Raw genomic sequence first — 16,856 nt, 5'->3', positions numbered from 1 at the left:
ATTTGGTAAATATGTGCCTACTATACGTAGAGCTCGTTGACTTAGTTGACTTTGAACTTTCCCTATCTCTTGTGGTGACATCACCGCGTTCGTCATTATTTATCAATAAAACTATAAATAAATAAGAGCGTAGCTACAATAATTTATGATTATTATTATGAGTTCTGACATATATGTGTAGTGGGAGCACGGGAAGCTCGTTTACAACAGAAAAAAATCCTTATAAAATTTCCAGAGTAATTATATGCATATGCAAGTTGCTAAGTTAAATCAAATTCCCATATAAAAAAGGTTGCTATAGCAAGTTTGATGTATTTTCATGGGTGTCGTGTCGGCATCGTGAATCTGCTTATAACAAATAGTCAAATATTAAGGAAACTATATTTCAATTTTACTAATATAAAATATTTAATTTTTTGGCAGCAGTCCTTATTTTTGTAGTGCGACTAATATAGAGATATATATATATATATATATATATATTTAATTGGATATTTTTGAAATTTCTTTTCAGAATTACTGAATTAGAAAGATTTTCTGCATGTACGAATGCCCTTTGACAAAAAAAAAAGATTTTCTGCATGAAAATAATATTTTTCATTCATTTGTTTCTATTAAATTTGACTTTTTAATGTTGAAACAAACTTGTAGTGTTATATACGGTAATCACTTTGTCTTAAAAAGTAACATTTAGAAAATTTTCACACGTGTAAGTATTATACAAAATATGAAACGCATTTATAGACCAAAAACTGAGTAAATTAAATCATTGTGTGAATTTACACTTTAAAACTTTTGGAAGTTTAAGAATTTAAATCTGACAATAATGTGCCTATCAGCTTCTCAAGCAATGGCAAAAGATATGAATGGGGTTGGTCCCAGGCCACGGTCTCGACCAATTATCGTTCTCTTATCTTTAAAAATTAGTCAACAAATGAGAAACTAACTAGAACGAGTTCTTAAAAAAAAAAAAGCTGAATTAGTCATTATTAAGTTGATTAAGTTGTTCTTTAATTACTGTTTTTTTAATGGCTTACTTTGATTTGATTTGATTTATGACTTGGATAGGGGTGTTAACTATATCTGGTCCACAACAAGTGGCCCGTGTTTTGATACCTTTCCACTTATATAAATCAGGTAGAATCTTGCAAAATCCGCGACTTGATGTTTTTAAATATTACGTAATTATTTGATGCTGAATTCGACAAAATAGCATAGTTAGGCAACTTTTAGGTTTCTCTCGTATTACTTAATTTTTTGATCTACATGCTTTTATGTCTACTGATACTTTGCTTTTTCTAAACCTTATCTGGTTTCAGAATAATATATAATTATATATTTTTCACATAGATTAAAAAAAGATTCAATTGGATTTAATCAAAATTAAATAAATAACTATAGTTAATTTAAACATAATTCAAACAATAATAATACATAGTTAAAAATTTAATTTTATACAATAACGAAAAACACCATATTTCAACTTAAAAATTATAAAATACATTATTATAAAATAGAAGAAATATATTCTCTTACTTAATATAATTTTCTATATTTTCTTACATAAAAAAATCTCTCAAATACTAAGTGGTTTAGCCACATGTAGTAAGTTAGGATCATTCGCACCCAACAAATTTTAAAAAATTAGTGTAATTTATGAAAATCTAATATCAATGTTCTCACTTATAAAATCGTATATACCTTTATTTGCTCTTAATGAAAAAAAATTCAGGCTTTGCCATTGCACATACTGTTAACAATATTCTAAACGGTCAATGTAAAGTAAACGAAAATCCATTGCAACCTGTACCGTTGTAAGCGACGGATTTGAAAACCTGTTATTAGCAGTATAATTAAGATGGTATATAAATAATTAGGAAGCCGTACGAACTCTTATTTTTGGAGTTAATTCTTACGTGTGATGTGAACACTAAACAGCCTGAAGAGACAAGTTGGCTAATCACAAACACATAAGTGGGAAAGAAAATGCGTGACATTGACGTGGCACGAAGTTTCCATTTCTCCCAAAATACCAATATCTTTCCTTTTTCAAAAAAGAAAATTAAAAACGAAATCAACAACAACCTGAAGATCGCTACCATAAAAGATAAAATTAAAAATTATTTCTTTTCCGCATCTAAAATTATTTCTTTGTTTGCTGAATGTAACAAGAAACATTATTATATTTATTTACACCTAGCGCTGCCACACCTTTCGTTAGACAAGTGTATTTCTTTTTCAACTATTCGGACTTTTTTGTTAACCAATGAGAATTTTTTAAATTTTAAGGCAGCAAAATTATAATTAAATAAAATGATTGATTATCAATGAGGATTTATTTTCTCCAATTTATATGATCATGTATAACACACGTCGTTTAGGTGACCAATATATACGTTTTGTGATGGGCGACCAAAAAAAAAACGTTTTGTGATGTCATCGGTTTTACAGCATTGTAAACCATTTTCATTTTATTACTTTTAACCCTGCCTCTTATAGGAGTATTAAAGAGAAAGAATTAAAGATATGGAAAATCATCGTTAAGCAAAGACATCTAGTAAAGAGTAACATGTGTAATTTTCCTTTCGTATTATGACGTAAAAAACAAGCAGATTAACTACTCTGGATCAGTATTGACAACCAGATATATTATGAATTGGCAACGGAATAATCTTTACTCAATCCCTCCATCTTTTTAAGTAGCTCTTAATCTCTTATCCAAAAACTTATCTTAATAACTTCAAAGACACGAAAGATAAAGGACAATAAATTATCAAGATATCAACGCGCATGTAAATATAGTAACAAGATCTGTCGTCAAAGAAAAAAATATATGCAACGAGATCTATCTTAATCGTAACACTCGTACATAATCTGAGAAAAACAAGATGCGTTCAAAAATTATTAAATTTGGGCTATAGTTTTGATATCATGTGAAGTTTTTTTTATTATTGATTAAAATAATACGTACATATTAAGGTTTTGCCTTGTACACAAACATAAAACCTAGTTACAGAATATGTATATTACCAAACTAGCCAATAGCCCAATATAATTAACTAAAATTCAAAAGTACTATTATAGATGTATCAATGATTTTGCTATTTCTCTATAAAGAAATTCTATTTTACAACGATTAAATACTCCAGCATATAATGCGGCTGCCGACAGTAGATGTAGGGTATGAGTTCGCGCAGACATATGTAGTCAGCAAAGTGTCATTATATTATATTAATTGACGGACTTATAATAGATCTCTAACTAAGCAAGTTTTATGTCGCACCAACAATTAAACTATCGAGTGTTATGTATATGATGCTTAACACTAAAGAAGTTAAGATAATCTCGAGGGCTATTAAACTAATTCAAACAAGATATATAGATAAATGTGGATAAACACTTGCTTTTGCTTTTTTCATCATATTGCATCGATGACATATATTTTAAATTTTACTTTTTGATATTTATTTACTCTTGAGTCGGATATTTATTGTCATGGGTCAAGTATTCACATTATGATTTATAAAAAGAATGTTCTACTAAACCAATTTATTAGGATCATTATAGCCGGCATTTGGTCCATATTAAACATGATATAATCAGATTTTTGGTTAATTAGTAGGAAATATCAATATTCCTTCTATTTCTTCTTCGTGGACCTGTTTTCTTTCTCATTTTTCCAATCTTGATTAAACCGGTTTCTTCCCACGTGTTCTCTCATTTTTTGGACTAATTGCATTCTGTTACAGATTCTCTTATTTTCAAAATATATGAAATTACAAATCCTTTTGAAAAGCTATCATATCGTCACTTAAATAATATTAAACTTTAAATACTACCAAATACAAATACGAATCATATTCTGGAGTCCTTCTCATCAATATGAGAAAATTGTGGGTACACAACAACATTCATACATAATACATCTGTATATCTCACGATGCTTTTGTTTGTTTGTTTTTTTTTTTTTTTACTTTCTCGTATTTATATGTCCATACAATATGGTATCCAATTAGTTTTGAAGTTAGTAGCAGTTTACAAAATACATGGATAATTAATTAAATAATCAGAATTTTATACTGTAGTTGTTGAGAGAGGCAATGTCTTTTTTCCGGCGTTCAAATATTTTGCAGTGTTCCAATTGGTCATTTTTAAAAACAAGATACTATAATACTATACTAGCTAATGGCACAACAAAATTAAATGAAATACCATATACGATCGTGGAAATCAATTTCACGTAGTTATTCAACTCCATATTTGTATACAGCTTTTAAGCCAACTCTTTTGAAAATATAAGCATTATTATAAGATCGAGCTTTTGGTGGATTGGCCAGCTCTTAAAGCAGAACTAAACTCATTCTATATTTTTAAAGAGTCATTTGAAGATTTTATGTTTATTTTTCATCTCTCGTGCTTTAAATGTTGATGTCGATACTGATCTTGTAAAAGGAGGTCGAACACAAGATTTTTATTTTCTCATATAGGTAGTCATACAGAACTTGTAGAAGATGTTCACTGAACATTCCTCCTATTATTTAGGCATCCTCCTATTATTTAGGTTCTGTTCGTTTCTGTATCTGGATGCTGCATCTAACTGCAAATATTCAAATGTTGTTCGTTTTTTCAAAACAAAATTTGTGTTCATATGCAGCATCTGGATGCAAATTGATTAGCATCTAAAAAATCTGGATATTATAGATGCTGAGAAATAGAGAGTTCAGATGCAGCGTTTGCATCTGGTTCATGTAAAAAACGAAAAATCTTGATTTTCCACCAAAATGTTAATTTTTGGTTTTTCGCCAAAAACAAAAACTCTCCGTTTCCCGCCAAAGACGAAAAATTTTGGTTTCTCGTCAAAAACGCAAAATCTCGATTTCTCGCCAAAAACGAAAACTCTCGGTTTCTTGCAAAAAACGCAAAATCTCGATTTTTCGCCAAAAACAAAAAATCTCGATTTTCCGCCAAAAACAAAAAATGTCTGTTTCTCACCAAAAACGCAAAATCTCGATTTCTCGCCAAAAAAGAAAAATCTCGGTTTCTCGACGAAAAACACAAAAATCTCGATTTTTCGTCAAAAGAGCAAAATTTCGATTTTCCGCCAAAAACGAAAAATCTACGTTTTTCACCAAAAAACTAGGTTTTTCGCCAATAAACAAAATCTCAATTTTCCGCTAAAAGCAAAAACTCTCGATTTCTCGCCAAAAGCGAAAACTTTCGGTTTCTCGCCAAAAACGCAAAATCTCGGTTTCTCGTCAAAAACACAAAATCTCGATTTCTCGCCAAAAACGAAAAATCTCGATTTTCCGCCAAAACGAAAAACTCTCGCTTTTCCGCAAAAACGCAAATCTTGATTTCCCGCCAAAAACACAAAATCTCGATTTCCCATCAAAAATAAAAAATCTAGGTTTCTCGCCAAAAATACAAAATCTCGATTTCCCGTCAAAAACAAAACTCTCGGTTTCTCACCAAAAACGCAAAATCTTGATTTTTCGCCAAAAACAAAAAACTCTCGCTTTTCCGTCGAAAACGCAAAATCACGATTTCTCGCCAAAAACGCAAAATCTCGATTTCTCGCTAAAAAAGAAATAATCTCGGTTTCTCGCCGAAACGCAAAATTTCGATTTCTCGCCAAAAACATAAAATCGATTTTCCATTTAAAACGAAAACTCTTGGTTTCTCGCCGAAAACATGAAATCTCGATTTCCTGCCAAAAACATAATATCTTTATTTTCCGTCAAAAACTCAAAATTCTAGTAAAAAAATTTCCCGTAAAGTATAAAAAGTCATGTTTTCCCACAAAAAATGCAAAAAAAAAAAATTTCATGTATTTTTAAAACTTAATTTGGTAAAAATATTATTTATTAAAAAATAATAATTCTTTTTAGTTATTTTATATATTTTGCATCCAACTATTTTTCTAAATTCACAAACGAACAATTTAGTATCTAGACGTAGCATCTTGATGCAAAACCTAGTTTCAAAAACAAACAATATCTAGATATTGTATCTAGATGCTGATCTAAATGCAAAATCTAGATGCACCATCTAGATAAAAAAACGAACAGGACCTTAGTCATATGTGGTCTAATAGATGAGTTGTTAAAAAAAAAAATAATTTTAAACCTGGATTTTTTGGTTCTATGGCATACAAATGTAAAATACACCACAATAGCACTATACAAACAATTGTTTCATATTCATACCAAAAGATATTCATGCTTCCCATTCTAGCAAAGATGCTTACCAGCATGAAAGATATTCTAAGAATGGAATAAAGATATTGACCATTGCATTTTCTTGTATATTCATGCTTGCATTAAGATTCCTCACGGCAGAAAAAAAAACTCATTCAATTTTGTAATAAAACATATTAATATTGAGTGAGAAAGGAATAATGTCGTAGCAACGAATTCTCTAATCTCCGTTGCTTATGATTATTAATAATCGATTTCTTTTGAACACCATGCTTGTAAATAAGCATATCAAAGCTCAGGGGGAATGAACTTTCACTAAAATAATCTCTCAATTTCGCATGTGAATCTCTTTTTATCTATCCTGGCTCACTTTTCGGGCCCCACTTCCCCATGCAGCCCACAACATATTCATAACCTTTTTATTCCGTCATGAATATAACGCTACAGTAATATTCCCTTTAATAGTCATAATTTTCCATGTTTTAAATTTATCTACCAAACTCTGGGATTTATTTTAATATGGAAGTTGCAAGAAAATAATAATTATCTAGCAAAGACTTCTGGTTATAATTGGTATGTCAAGTGCAATGGAATGCAAATTCACAACGTGAATACCATTCATCTAATAATCTTTTAACATAATAAGGATGTTGTTGATCTATTTTTTCTATAATCGCTAAATTGATGCTGAAACCAATGGAAATGTTAATATGCGATATTTTTCTTAAAAAACAAAAATTCTTTTTGTCTCTTGCATGAACTTTCATGGGAATTTAAGTTGACCCACAACATACACACACAGAAACCCATATTATTCCCATACACACACACACAGAAACCCATATTATTCCCATACACCTCCCCATATATTAGTATTCTTATCTCCTTACAGAAAACAATACAAATCATAATAAAGGGAAGAAAATAAAAATTTAAATATTAATACATACATGCACTTGATGTTTTCTTATTTCCCTCTTGTCTCTCTATATATACACGCATATATTCACACACGTTCACACATACACTAATCTCTCTCTCGATTCCCAAAATTTCACAATTTTCCTGTGATTTCTTTATTTTCTTCTTCCGTTTTTCAAATCAAAAACCAATGGACGCTGTGAGTAGCGTAGACGAGAGCTCGACGAGCACAGATTCAATCCACACTCCGGCGAAGATTCCGCCGTTGACGTCGTCAAGAAAGTCGTCATCTCCGGCGAGTTTACACAGAATGGGAAGCGGATCAAGCGTCGTTTTGGATTCCGATAACGGCGTAGAAGCCGAATCAAGAAAACTCCCGTCGTCGAGATTCAAAGGCGTAGTTCCTCAGCCAAACGGAAGATGGGGAGCTCAGATTTACGAGAAGCACCAGCGCGTGTGGCTCGGCACTTTCAACGAAGAAGACGAAGCGGCGCGTGCTTACGACGTCGCCGCTTACCGTTTCCGAGGCCGTGACGCCGTCACGAATTTCACGGCGGAAACTAACGGAGACAAAGACGAGGTCGATTTCTTGAACGCGCATTCGAAATCCGAGATCGTCGATATGTTGAGGAAACACACTTACAAAGAGGAGTTAGAACAGAGGAAACGGAACCGTGACGGTAACGGTAAAAGGAAAGAGACGGCGTTTGTAACGGCTGTGACGGGGTTTAAATCGGCGGAGTCTCTGTTTGAGAAAGCGGTTACGCCTAGTGACGTCGGGAAATTAAACCGTTTAGTGATACCGAAACATCAAGCGGAGAAACATTTTCCGTTACCGTTAGCTGGCGACGTCTCCGTGAAAGGGACGCTGTTGAATTTCGAGGACGTTAACGGGAAAGTGTGGAGGTTCCGTTACTCGTATTGGAACAGTAGTCAAAGCTATGTGTTGACTAAAGGTTGGAGCAGGTTCGTTAAAGAGAAGAGACTCTGTGCCGGTGATTTGATCAGTTTTAGAAGATCCAACGGTCAGGATCGACAGTTGTATATTGGGTGGGAGTCGAAATCCGGGTCGGATCAGGATACGGGCCGGGTTGTCATGAGATTGTTCGGCGTTGACATTTCAAAGTCGCTAAACAACGCCGTCGTGAAGGAAGAGGAAACGGAGATGTTGTCGTTAAGGTGTTATAAGAAGCGACGCGTCTTCGATGCCTTTGTAACAACAGTTTAACAACTCTTTCTCTGTTTGTTTGTTTTTTGTAATTTCATGAACAAAAAAAAGAAAATATATTTAACCTTTTTTTTGGTCTTTAACTTCTTCTTCTTGCCGAGATTATTTTTGTTCCTTTTTTTTTTGTTCTTTAACCTTTTTTCTTCCTCTTTTGTCATTTTTAACCTTTTTTTGGTTCTGTTCAAAAAAAAAGATTATTTTTGTTCTAACAAATGACAAAAGTAATTAAAGCGTTGAACAAATTTTGTGTTAATATGCAATGTACGGATGAATTAATAAATTACTATAATAATTATTATAATGGGCCTAATTAGTTAACGGCCCATTAAAGTTTTCTTCTCCATATTGACCCTTCCAAATTTTTTCAGTCACTAGTAGAAAATGTTGTTCAGTATTTCTCAATCCCGTTCTTTATTTAACGGCGATCGATTAACGCCGTCGAGATACTTCACCGGAGCTCCGGCTAAATTCTCCTCTCTCCCGCTCTCAGGTTTGCTTTTTTACTGTTATTCTTTACTTTGTTTGTTTCGTCATGTTAAGTTTGGAGAAATTTGATGATGAAGGAATTAGTAGAATACGAATACGAGTCGTATTGTTAGTGTTCAAACTCTGTTGTTCATCTAAAATTGAAAACTTTATAGTTGCTAAATCATAATTTGAATTCGGTGTATAAGGTTTGATGTTTTTTTGCATCTTCAGCTTCTTCTTCTTCTTTTGTTGCAGGCAAGAAGTCATATTCTCCTAGAATAAGAAGGTACTAATTGTTTATACTAATTGAATTTAATAAACAAATTTAATTCATTTGGTTCATAAACATGATATGTTGATGATGAAGTTTTAATTTTTTTTAAAAAAAAATCCAAATTTATATGGAATTTGCTGCGTTTTTTAGGTTTCAAGAACTCCAAAACTCTTTGGAAGCAAGAAGAAACCCACCTCTAATATGTGGAAGAGTATCTCCTCGTCTTCCTGTTCCTGATCACGTACCAAAACCTCCATATCTCGAGTCTAGCGAGTTACCAAAGATATCAAGTGAATATCAGATTCCTGACTCCAAAGGCATTGTGAAAATGAAAGCAGCGTGTGAGCTTGCTGCTCGTGTATTAGAATATGCAGGAACTTTGGTTAGAGTAAGTAAAGATTGGTTTTTTTGCTTCTTCTTGTGAATCTCTAATTGAATCCCTCTTGTTTATGTTCTATTGAATGGTTTCTGCAGCCATCTGTTACAACTGATGAAATCGATAAGGCGGTGCATCAGATGATAATTGAGTCTAAGGCTTATCCTTCACCTCTCGGATATGGAGGATTCCCTAAGAGTGTTTGTACTTCAGTTAATGAATGCATGTTTCATGGGATTCCGGATTCTCGTCAGCTACAGGTCTAGACTCTGGAGTCTAAAACTGCTTCTTAAGTATTCTTAAAGAGAATTTTCTTGTAGTGTGTCACTAATCAATTCTTGTTTTCAGAATGGTGATATAATAAACATCGATGTTGCAGTTTACTTGGATGTAAGTCTTTGTGTTTCTTTTGCTAACCTGCAATAATTTTTTTTACCTTGTTTTGTACTTCAAAATTCTTCTTAACACGTCAAATCAGGGATATCATGGAGATACTTCAAAGACTTTCTTGTGTGGAGAGGTCAATGAAAGCCTTGTACAACTTGTCAAGGTTGATTGATTCTCTTTCTGCCTCTTAGAATGACTTGAAAACTTTTTATGAAACCACTAGAGACTGGCTAAATTATTGTTCTTAATAAGGTCACAGAAGAATGCTTGGAGAAAGGTGTATCGGTTTGTAAAGATGGAGCAAGCTTTAGACAAATTGGAAACATAATGAGGTAGTAATAATAATACCAGCCGGATTCAATAAAACATCGAAGAAAGTTTTCAAGGAGAAGTTTCAGTGATTTCCAATTTTCAATAGTGAGCATGCTGAGAAGTATAGCTATAATATGGAGCGCTTTATAGGGCATGGTGTAGGAACGGTATTACACTCGGAACCTCTTATATATCTTCATCAAAACTGTAAGTAACAAAAGTGATTCAGAAACCGCAACAAGTCTTCTTAATGGTCACTGAATGAAAACTGTCTTCTTTTTTTTTGTGTGCAGATGATTACGAACTTGAATATATGATTGAGGGTCAAACTTTTACGCTTGGTGAGTGAGCATTCTCTAATAGAACTTGATGAATGCATAACATAAGTCTTTTATAAAAGTGATTGTTCCTTTGTTTGCAGAACCGATTCTCACTGTTGGAACTACAGAGTTTGTAACATGGCCAGACAAATGGACAATTTTGACAGCTGATGGTGGTCCTGCCGCACAGTTTGAGCATACAATTCTTATCACCACAACTGGTGCAGAAATTCTCACGACGTCATGAAATATATTGTTCACAACGTTCAACAATTTATATCACTGATCATTCATGTCTCTGTGTCGAAAAAGGTTAAGTTAAGTAGTTAACTTAACCATTCAAGCTTAAGGCAAGCTTCTTGTTAACAATGGCGAAAAGAAAAGTGTGATTATAATAAGCTTCATGGCTATAAATATTCCTCTGTTACTACCAACACAAACATCAACGAAGATCAATCATTCCATGTAGCCAAAACGAATATTCTTATGAATCAACTTCACATGATGAGTACCACAGGGAATTTTGTGACTCTATCATTGTGCAAGACAGATAGACAAATTTGATTTATTTAGAATTCTCTTCATGTCGGGGCCTAAATATCTTGTTAGAATAACGAATTCAAAAGTTTCACAAGTCGCACGTTTTTCATATTTCGTTTTTTTTTTTTGTTGTAGTATAGGAACCGGCCATAAGTATTCAACTTCGATCCAGAACTTGGACCATTTCCCACACATTCTAACACTTAAATCAGGTACCGACCATACAAACCAAACCCAAATTCCCCAAAAACAACAGTCCCATTCTGGAAATTTACGCTATATATACACATAGACACATTCGTACAACTCAACTCACTCATTCTTCATAAAAAACCCATTTCATCAAATCGCACAAAAGTTTTTCAGAGTCTTTTTTCTTTGACCAAATGGCTTCTCTCCATTCAATCTCTATGACCACTCTCAACAATCTCTCTTGTAATCACCAATTTCATCGGACCTCTCTTGTCGGTTTCTCAAGATCTTTCCAGCATCTTGGGATATCATCTAACGCTCCAGATCTTTCCTCTCGATCAAGTTCCATTCCCACGAACCTCACTCTGTCTCGAGCTCTCTCCCAGAACTCGGGAAATACCGAAATTTCCAGACCAAGTAAGTTAACCCTTTTTGTCTTTTGCTACAACTTGTGTCGGAGATCGAATTTCTTGTTAAAAGATTGATCTCTTAGCTCCAAAACCAATTCGAAAATCAGCAGAATTGACAAATCAAAACATGATCTTTGAGCTCAAAACCATATAACCAATTCAGAAATTTGGAAACTTGATGATCTAAACATGATCTTAGAGCTCAAAACCATATAATCAGTTCAAAAATTTGCAAACTTGATGATCTAAACATGATCTCAAACCTCACAAAACTGAATTCTTGTTTCTCTCTCTCACAGGTAAAGTTCAAGAACTCAACGTGTACGAGCTCAACGAATTAGACCGAGACAGCCCAAAGATTCTAAAAAACGCCATGAGCCTAACGTTCGGTCTCGGCGATCTCGTCCCGTTCACCAACAAACTCTACACCGGCGACCTCAAAAAATGCGTCGGAATCACCGCCGGTCTCTGCGTCGTGATCGAACACGTCCCGGAGAAGAACGGTGACCGATACGAAGCCACTTACAGCTTCTACTTCGGCGAATACGGCCACTTATCCGTACAAGGACCGTACTTGACTTACGAGGACTCGTTCCTCGCCATTACCGGTGGCACCGGAATCTTCGAAGGTGCCTACGGACAGGTCAAGCTTCAACAGCTTGTGTTCCCGACAAAACTCTTCTACACTTTTTACCTTAAAGGCATCGCTGGTGATTTGCCGGCGGAGCTCACCGGAACTCCTGTTCCACCGTCGAAAGATGTGAAGCCGGCCGCAGAAGCTAAGTCACTGGAGCCAAACGGAGTTATTAGTAGCTTTACTAGTTAAATTCATTGTATTAGTCCTCTGTTTCTAGAAAAAGTTATTCAATTTGCATAACATGTTATTGATAAACAGAACATATATATAACACGTGCAATAAAGTTGGGAACTTTATATGTTTAGAAATAGAGAGTGAAAACTGGAATTCACAAACTAAAGAATCTACAAATCTGAGGGTAAAGGGTTTAGGATTCGAGGAAGAGGAGTGCAGTGAAGAGGATGAGCCAAAGCCAGAAAAGCTCTTCCGGTAGCTTCCTCCATGTTGACTTTATCTCCTTGGATTTGCCAGTCAAAACACTGCAACATCACTCCAATGGCTGTTCCTACTAAGATATAAGCAAGATTTGATCCAGGACATGATCTCCTTCCAGCACCAAAAGGGAGGAAGTTGAGTATTTTCTCTCTTCCCACCTCCTCTTTCTCTAGAAACCTCTCTGGTTTAAACTCATCAGGATCTTGCCAAGAATCAACATCTCTCATCACAGCGTAAGCGTTGATAACAAGTGGTGTGCCTTTAGGTATGTAGAACCCTCCGATCTTACATTCTTGTTCGAATTCCCTTGGCAAGAGAGCTCCCGGAGGATGCAATCTTAGAGATTCTTTGATGACTGCTTGCAAGTAAGGGAGTTTTGGTAGATCAGTTTCTTGGATCAGCCTTGTTTTCCCTACCACGGAATCGATTTCTTCTCTCAGTTTCTCCAAGATCTTAGGGTGGTTGATGATTTCAGCCATTACCCATTGTGCTGTTTTTGAAGAAGTGTCACCAGCTCCAAAGTAAAGCTCCTACAAATTGCAAAGATTTACTTAGTTTAATGGTTTTCAACTGCATTAAGGGTGTGTGCTTACCGCTAATAAAGCCTTGATGTGGTTCCTTGTGATGTTACACTCTGCATCCTCGTCTCGATAAGCTGCCAAAAACGCGTCCATAATTTCACAACCTTGATGCTCCTCCTCTTCTTCTTCGCATTTCACAATCATCTTTTCCAGGAGCTCATCAAATCTGTATGAAACATTCATTATCTCCCTTTTGAATGGTGAGATCCCGAGCTTCTCAAGCGGCTTACGCAATAATTGTCCCAAGAAAATCTTCTGTGTCAAGGAAGCGAACTCGAGACTAAGTTTAGTGACTTTGGCCTCATCGCTCTCCCTTGAAAAACTCCTCCCCATGCTCATCTTCCCGAGGATACAAGTAACAAGTCTCATCGCTTCCTCACCGATCTCCACGCTCTCTTTCTTCATCGCCTTATCAAGCAGGTTTCTGTAGAACCGGTCCATCTCAACTTCACGAACGGCTCGTGACCGCTCCAGAGCCTGAAGTCCGAGCATATTAGCAATGACGAGCTTCTTCATGAACTTCCAGTAATCTCCGTAGGGAGCTTTGATGAATCCGGAAGTTCCGAACACGAGGCACTCATCGATCCCAATAGCACCATGAGAGGAGACGTTCTTGTCATGGTTCTTGAAGATCTCGTGTGCCACTGAGGCAGAGGAGACGAGAATGATTGGGACGTTGAAGATGCGGAGATGGAGGAAAGGTCCATACTTGGATGAGATTTTTTGAAAAGATTTGTGGATTGAAACTGAGAAAAGAAGGTGTAGATGACCAATGATGGGAAGAGAAGGAGGGCTTGGAGGTAGATCAAAGACATTCTTTGGTTTCTTGAAGAACAAGAAAAAGAGAGAGAAGGTTGAGATGAGGCCTAATAAGAGGATTGAGATGAAGCCATTTTCAAAGTCAACGCTGGCCATTGCTTTCTATATTGTTGCTCAAAGAGCGAAGAAGAGGGAGATGAAACAGAGGGCTTCTTGAATGAATCTCTACGAAGGTGAAATAATGGAGATCTGAAAGTATATATTTTAATTGTATATATCAGAAGTTGGTTGCAATAATTGTGATCTTGTTAATGATTTCATTAAATAATTCCAAGGTGACAAACTAAGATTCTCGTTTCTCTTTCACATGTGAGAAGTTGACTTGCTCATGTTGAAGAGTTGTGTCTGTGATGGTTTCTTTGAATTTAGGCTTTGATGGTAGTGTAACAAAAGAATTATGGTTCTGCACTTTGTTACTATACATAAAAAAATATGGAGTGATATAAACGTTGGATTATTTGTTTTCCTACAAAATATTATATATTTCTATTTAAATTGCCAAAATGTTATCAATCAAATCCGGTATGTGAGTTGAAATGCTTGTGTTATGTTTACTCATTGATAGGGCAAGCTCTTCTATTCTGGTTTAACCAGCCGATTAACTGATAATGCCAAAGTCAAATACCATTGTACATATTTTGCAAATTCCTTATTTCATAAATGCACAAAGCACATCAAAATCGATTAACATAATTGTGATGGTAATGCTACTTAAAATTTTACAAGTTACTTACATTTTCAGTACTGAAACTGACTGATCGACTAGGGATTTGCAGACTTGGTTACGCAAATTTATTTTTGCTACTTTGGTATGTTTCCGTGACTTGGAGATCTCGTACTCCTCTCTGTAATAATAACTCGGTTTTCAGTGAATAATGCTCTAGCTTACGCTTAGAGACCAAGACCATGGAAACAGAGTCCGAAATTCCTCAAACCGGCCACTTTCAAAATAATACGCACGTGCAACATGATCCAATATATTTATATTTATTATACACATTCACATTCGTAGACTTTTTTTTTTGGACAACATTAACATTCGTAGACTACAGACTCACTCCATTATAAACCAGGTTCCCCATTCTCTTCTTCAATAATCAATCAATCAAAACCAAAAGTTTCAAGTCACCCAACAAAAAAGTTTCAAGTCTCTTTGAACAACATGGCTTCTTCTTCGATGTCTCTCGAATCCATCTCTATGACTACTATCAACAATCTCTCCCGTGATCATCACTTTCATCGCAGCTCTCTTCTTGGTTTCTCCAGATCTTTCCAAAACCTTAAGATCTCATCTAACGGTCCAGATTTCTCCTCCCGTTCCAGATCCACTCCCAAGTATCTCTCCCCTACTCGAGCTTTCTTCTGGAATTGGGGCAAGTCTGAAAATTCCAGACCAAGTAAGTTCACAGATCCTTTGTCTTGTCTTTCACTACAATCTTTCCGCAGATTTGACAAATTGTCAAAAGACTGATCCTGTCTTACAAGCTCACAGGTCAAAATGCCCACTTCATAAATTTGCAAAATTGATTGTCAAAAACATAATCTCAGATCTTATAAACAATGACCCAGTTCAGAAGTTTGACTTTTTAATCTTCCATAAAAAATAAAAATTATAAATTTGAGAAAAATCGAGATCAAAATCTCGTGTAAAAGAGCCACCTTTAAGCTTAAAAAACACAAATACCGAACTCAGAATCGAGTCTTGAATTATTCAGGCAAAATTCAAGAACTCAACGTGTACGAGCTCAACGAAGGAGATCGAAACAGCCCAGCAGTTCTAAAACTCGGCAAGAAACCAGAGCTCTGTCTCGGAGATCTTGTCCCATTCACCAACAAACTCTACACCGGCGATCTCAAAAAACGCGTCGGAATCACCGCCGGTCTCTGCGTCTTGATCCAACACGTCCCGGAGAAGAACGGTGACCGATTCGAAGCCAATTACAGCTTCTACTTCGGCGAATATGGTCACTTGGCCGTACAAGGACCGTACTTGACTTACCAGGACACGTTCCTCGCCGTCACTGGTGGCTCAGGGATCTTCGAAGGTGCGTACGGACAGGTTAAGCTTCGTCAGCTTGTGTATCCGACGAAACTGTTCTACACTTTTTACTTAAAGGGTATTGCTGATTTGCCGTTGGAGCTCACCGGAACGGCGGTTACGCCGTCGAAGGATGTGAAACCGGCGCCGGAAGCTAAGGCGACGGAGCCGGGGGCAACCATAAAAAACTTTACTAATTAGTTTTTGTGTTTTTCATTTTCTCGTGTCCGTATAATAAATTGCTTCTTTTTATAAAATAAAGGTTTTGAGTACTATGGAATCTTTTGATGAGTGTGTGAGTTTAGTTAAATGCTGTGTTGGAGGAATAAAAAATATTTATTTTAGATGTGACTTTTGTTGTTTACGCCAATTGCCAAATTCGTTACAACGTGGAACGTAACATGGTAAAACATTTTTCAAATAAGTTTTTATCTATGTTCCCTTAAATAAAAAACATAAATAACTTAGTTAAATATGGTAACTTTTTGGTTGGCATTAAATTGTGAAACTAAAACGTAACTCAATTAATGCAAACTAGGATTAGTTCGAGAAGTAATGTGGTTAGCGCAAGTTAACATTACCGAAATTAATATGTCTATGAGTCTACCAGTCAAAAAGCATGTGTTGGCTTTGCAAAAATGAAAAAACAAACATGTGTTGGAAGAAAATCCGTTAGCGGGTTATCCGTCCGAGGACAAAAAAACATATGTATAGATAATC

General features: G+C 35.3%; 5 protein-coding genes across 5 annotated transcripts; 4 read left to right on the top strand and 1 right to left on the bottom strand.

The window, feature by feature from the left end:
• Window positions 1–7,217: 7,217 nt before the first annotated feature.
• On the top strand, window positions 7,218–8,409 carry LOC18012712 (AP2/ERF and B3 domain-containing transcription factor ARF14). Its single transcript, XM_006395568.2, has one exon. The coding sequence runs from the start codon at window positions 7,309–7,311 to the stop codon at window positions 8,344–8,346; it is 1,038 nt and encodes a 345-aa protein (XP_006395630.1). The 5' UTR covers window positions 7,218–7,308; the 3' UTR covers window positions 8,347–8,409.
• Window positions 8,410–8,716: 307 nt separating this feature from the next.
• Window positions 8,717–10,897, top strand: LOC18012711 (methionine aminopeptidase 1C, chloroplastic/mitochondrial). The gene is made up of 10 exons (XM_006395567.2): window positions 8,717–8,836; window positions 9,070–9,100; window positions 9,239–9,476; window positions 9,563–9,724; window positions 9,813–9,854; window positions 9,943–10,014; window positions 10,104–10,183; window positions 10,270–10,370; window positions 10,457–10,504; window positions 10,585–10,897. The coding sequence occupies exons 1-10, from the start codon at window positions 8,728–8,730 to the stop codon at window positions 10,728–10,730; spliced, it is 1,029 nt and encodes a 342-aa protein (XP_006395629.2). The 5' UTR covers window positions 8,717–8,727; the 3' UTR covers window positions 10,731–10,897.
• Window positions 10,898–11,313: 416 nt separating this feature from the next.
• On the top strand, window positions 11,314–12,571 carry LOC18012608 (allene oxide cyclase 2, chloroplastic). Its single transcript, XM_006395566.2, has 2 exons — window positions 11,314–11,632; window positions 11,925–12,571. Exons 1-2 carry the CDS (start codon window positions 11,410–11,412, stop codon window positions 12,449–12,451), a joined length of 750 nt encoding a protein of 249 aa, XP_006395628.1. The 5' UTR covers window positions 11,314–11,409; the 3' UTR covers window positions 12,452–12,571.
• Window positions 12,572–12,585: 14 nt separating this feature from the next.
• LOC18012607 (cytochrome P450 705A22) lies at window positions 12,586–14,197 on the bottom strand. The gene is made up of 2 exons (XM_006395565.2): window positions 13,292–14,197; window positions 12,586–13,228 (listed from the first exon to the last, which is right to left on the bottom strand). The coding sequence occupies exons 1-2, from the start codon at window positions 14,192–14,194 to the stop codon at window positions 12,608–12,610; spliced, it is 1,524 nt and encodes a 507-aa protein (XP_006395627.1). The 5' UTR covers window positions 14,195–14,197; the 3' UTR covers window positions 12,586–12,607.
• A 929-nt stretch (window positions 14,198–15,126) lies between these two features.
• Window positions 15,127–16,480, top strand: LOC18012182 (allene oxide cyclase 3, chloroplastic). The gene is made up of 2 exons (XM_006395564.2): window positions 15,127–15,495; window positions 15,814–16,480. The coding sequence occupies exons 1-2, from the start codon at window positions 15,261–15,263 to the stop codon at window positions 16,335–16,337; spliced, it is 759 nt and encodes a 252-aa protein (XP_006395626.1). The 5' UTR covers window positions 15,127–15,260; the 3' UTR covers window positions 16,338–16,480.
• Window positions 16,481–16,856: the final 376 nt, after the last annotated feature.

Source organism: Eutrema salsugineum, unplaced genomic scaffold (assembly GCF_000478725.1).
Source record: "Eutrema salsugineum unplaced genomic scaffold, Eutsalg1_0 scaffold_6, whole genome shotgun sequence".
In the NCBI taxonomy this organism is placed as follows: Eukaryota; Viridiplantae; Streptophyta; class Magnoliopsida; order Brassicales; family Brassicaceae; genus Eutrema; species Eutrema salsugineum.
The sequence above is the reverse complement of the archived record's forward strand: the minus strand, read 5'-3'. Positions and strand labels throughout refer to the sequence as shown.

Bases quoted from the DNA above. Each gene is read 5' to 3' on its own strand.
- LOC18012712 (XM_006395568.2), top strand. From the start codon at position 7,309: ATGGACGCTGTGAGTAGCGTAGACGAGAGCTCGACGAGCACAGATTCA.
- LOC18012607 (XM_006395565.2), bottom strand. From the start codon at position 14,194: ATGGCCAGCGTTGACTTTGAAAATGGCTTCATCTCAATCCTCTTATTA. The intron at 13,229-13,291 runs GTAAGCACACAC...TGCAATTTGTAG, and splicing joins ACATCAAGGCTTTATTAGCG to GAGCTTTACTTTGGAGCTGG.
- LOC18012711 (XM_006395567.2), top strand. From the start codon at position 8,728: ATGTTGTTCAGTATTTCTCAATCCCGTTCTTTATTTAACGGCGATCGA. The intron at 10,371-10,456 runs GTAAGTAACAAA...TTTTGTGTGCAG, and splicing joins TATATATCTTCATCAAAACT to ATGATTACGAACTTGAATAT. The intron at 10,505-10,584 runs GTGAGTGAGCAT...CTTTGTTTGCAG, and splicing joins GGGTCAAACTTTTACGCTTG to AACCGATTCTCACTGTTGGA.
- LOC18012182 (XM_006395564.2), top strand. From the start codon at position 15,261: ATGGCTTCTTCTTCGATGTCTCTCGAATCCATCTCTATGACTACTATC. The intron at 15,496-15,813 runs GTAAGTTCACAG...TGAATTATTCAG, and splicing joins GTCTGAAAATTCCAGACCAA to GCAAAATTCAAGAACTCAAC.
- LOC18012608 (XM_006395566.2), top strand. From the start codon at position 11,410: ATGGCTTCTCTCCATTCAATCTCTATGACCACTCTCAACAATCTCTCT. The intron at 11,633-11,924 runs GTAAGTTAACCC...TCTCTCTCACAG, and splicing joins TACCGAAATTTCCAGACCAA to GTAAAGTTCAAGAACTCAAC.